This window comes from Medicago truncatula, chromosome 3, assembly GCF_003473485.1.
Source record: "Medicago truncatula cultivar Jemalong A17 chromosome 3, MtrunA17r5.0-ANR, whole genome shotgun sequence".
Classification (NCBI taxonomy): Eukaryota; Viridiplantae; Streptophyta; class Magnoliopsida; order Fabales; family Fabaceae; genus Medicago; species Medicago truncatula.
In genome coordinates this window covers 46,343,805-46,346,341 of record NC_053044.1, presented here as the reverse complement: position 1 = coordinate 46,346,341, position 2,537 = coordinate 46,343,805, and the positions used below count along the sequence as shown (strand labels likewise).

The window sequence follows — 2,537 nt, the reverse complement described above, 5'->3', positions numbered from 1 at the left end:
CTTTTAAAAAAAACTTTCTTGTCAAAAAAATAATAATAACTTTTTTTCTCGATTATTAGTAAAATAATTTCAATCGTCAAATTATTTATTATTTTTCTTAATTCTTGTAAAAGAAATCCGAAAGAATTCTTAATATATAAAAGACGAATCGTTTTCAATTAATAATTTTAATTTTATAGTTTTCTTTATATGTCTTAACTTATCGGTATTCAAAACAACGAGCGCCTCAAGTTTTGATGAGTGGTTTGTTTGACTAAATAATTATGATATTATGATTCCTTATAAGCGTAAAAGTGTGTGTTTACTATATCCATCAAAGTTCAATTATATAGTTTTATTTCCGTTCAATGATTCTCTTTAAACGTAAAAGTGTAGTGTTTACTATATCCGTCAATGTTTGAACATATAGTTCTTTTCGTTCGAATTCAAACCTAGCTAGGACCTCAAACTTCTTTAGGTTTAGGTCAAACAACTAAACCATATGCAAATGAAATGAGACAAATAGAGGTTTGATGAGGAGAGTGTAGTAGGATTTGGTTATTGAATACATTACAAAGAGTACAGGGGTGGGGACTGAATCAAATCCTTAGATACCCGAAAAGGATCACGAAATATCTGTGACCAGCTGATAAAAACTTTCTCTCTCTCTCTCTCTCTCTCTCTCTCTTTCTCTTTTACCAATCTTTCTATAATTTATTTTTTTCTTTCTATAATTCTTCTTCACTCACCAACCACATCACCTTTGAATTCATTTCCATTTCCTTTTGCTCTTTTTGAGAGTATATATATTGGATAGGACAGGACATCCTTCATGTATCTCTTGTGACTTTCAAGTCTTTGTGTTCATTTATAAGTGTCTGCGTTTTGTTTTTCTTTTTGTCCTCTTCAATTCTCTACATTTAATATTATAGTACCGTCCTCTATTTATTGCAACTACGTTACCACCTTCTTATAACTTGTTCATTGTCATTACTCATGGCTTCTGATTCTTCTTCTTCAAAGTGGGTGATGGAAAATGGTGACATTCCTCATGTTCTGGCTGTTGATGACAATATCATTGATCGCACACTTGTTGAGAAACTTCTGAAGAATTCCTCTTGCAAAGGTACGTACACCTACCTCTCACTCAACCATTTTCTGTTATGTTCTTTTTCACTTTTTCAAACTAACTAGTTTTACACTACACGTATCTCTTCTCTTTATATGCTCATTTACACACATGCTTTTGATGTTTGATGTTTTTTTTTTTTTTGGTCAATATTTTGGTGATTCTGTTTGATTGAATGGGCTTTTTGTTGGATACACTACAGTGACAACTGCTGAAAATGGGCTGAAGGCATTGGAGTATTTGGGCTTGGCAAGTGGTGCTGAACAGAAGAACACTTTGGAGAATGGAGTATGCTTTCTTTTGTGTGCATACATTTTACCAAAATGTTACTAACAAAACATACAATGACACTGAATTTGACATCAAATTTTGATGTTTAAAAATCTTTTCTCACTTGCTAACAAGTGTATTTGTGGTTTTTATAGGGACCCAAAGTGAACTTAATCATCACTGACTACTGCATGCCAGGGATGACTGGCTATGAGTTGCTTAAGAAAATTAAGGTACTTGCTGCAAAATCTTGTATATTAGTATTATTTTTTTTCACGATATACAGTATTGTTGCATTATATATAGGATATAGTAACATTAACCACCCAAAATTGGATATTATTTTCAGCAATCATCAATGAAGGAAGTTCCTGTTGTGATCATGTCATCTGACAATATACCAACAAGGATCAACAAGTAATTATTTGTCTCAAGCACTAGCAATGCCATTTATTTTTGTATCTTGTATATTTGTCTTTTGTTTAACCTACTCAATCATTGTTGTGCTGAAAAAACAGGTGTATGGAAGAAGGGGCTCAGATGTTCTTATCGAAGCCTGTCAAACAATCTGATGTAAAACAACTGATAGGCCAGCTGATGAATTTGGGAAGGCTCCAAAAGAATTGAAGCAAGAAGAAAGCAATGCAAGATATCACCCTTAGGCCTTAATAAGATATGTTTAGGACTAGAAATACATATCATTGTTTTGGGGATGTTATACTCTAGTTTAGGTCAAGTTCTTTTTCCTAGAGTATAATTTAAGTCTTTTTTTTTTTTTTTTTTTTTTTTTAAGTTGTCCTGCTTGACCATGGTGGAAGTTAGTTTTATATGTTACAATCAAGAATACAAAATAAAAGGGTGTTACAATTAAGAAGTTGGTATTTTTTATAGTTAATGCAAATATTTTCCATTTCATTTTATTCTCGAATCTAAATTTCATCACGAATGTTCTGTCTATGCCTCCATAATATATGAATAGTACAATTTTCCAATACCAAAAGAGTAAGAGTTCTATAATGCGCAAGTGAAAGCGAAAGAAGTGTTGTGTCTTGCACAATTTTGTGTTACACCATTGGATCAATAAATCTTATCATTGGATTAAGTAAGATGTGATAGCCCTTATTGATCTAGTGATGTAAAACAAACTATTGCATGATAA

At 31.8% G+C, this 2,537-nt stretch overlaps 1 protein-coding gene across 1 annotated transcript; it reads left to right on the top strand.

Moving 5' to 3' along the window:
- Window positions 1-672: 672 nt before the first annotated feature.
- LOC25489820 (two-component response regulator ARR17) lies at window positions 673-2,272 on the top strand. The gene is made up of 5 exons (XM_013606042.3): window positions 673-1,105; window positions 1,311-1,396; window positions 1,534-1,611; window positions 1,728-1,795; window positions 1,897-2,272. Exons 1-5 carry the CDS (start codon window positions 976-978, stop codon window positions 2,003-2,005), a joined length of 471 nt encoding a protein of 156 aa, XP_013461496.1. The 5' UTR covers window positions 673-975; the 3' UTR covers window positions 2,006-2,272.
- Window positions 2,273-2,537: the final 265 nt, after the last annotated feature.

Excerpts from the sequence above, each read along its gene's own strand:
- LOC25489820 (XM_013606042.3), top strand. The coding sequence starts at position 976 with ATGGCTTCTGATTCTTCTTCTTCAAAGTGGGTGATGGAAAATGGTGAC. Across the intron at positions 1,106-1,310 it reads GAAGAATTCCTCTTGCAAAG|TGACAACTGCTGAAAATGGG; the intron begins GTACGTACACCT and ends GATACACTACAG. Across the intron at positions 1,397-1,533 it reads AGAACACTTTGGAGAATGGA|GGACCCAAAGTGAACTTAAT; the intron begins GTATGCTTTCTT and ends TGGTTTTTATAG.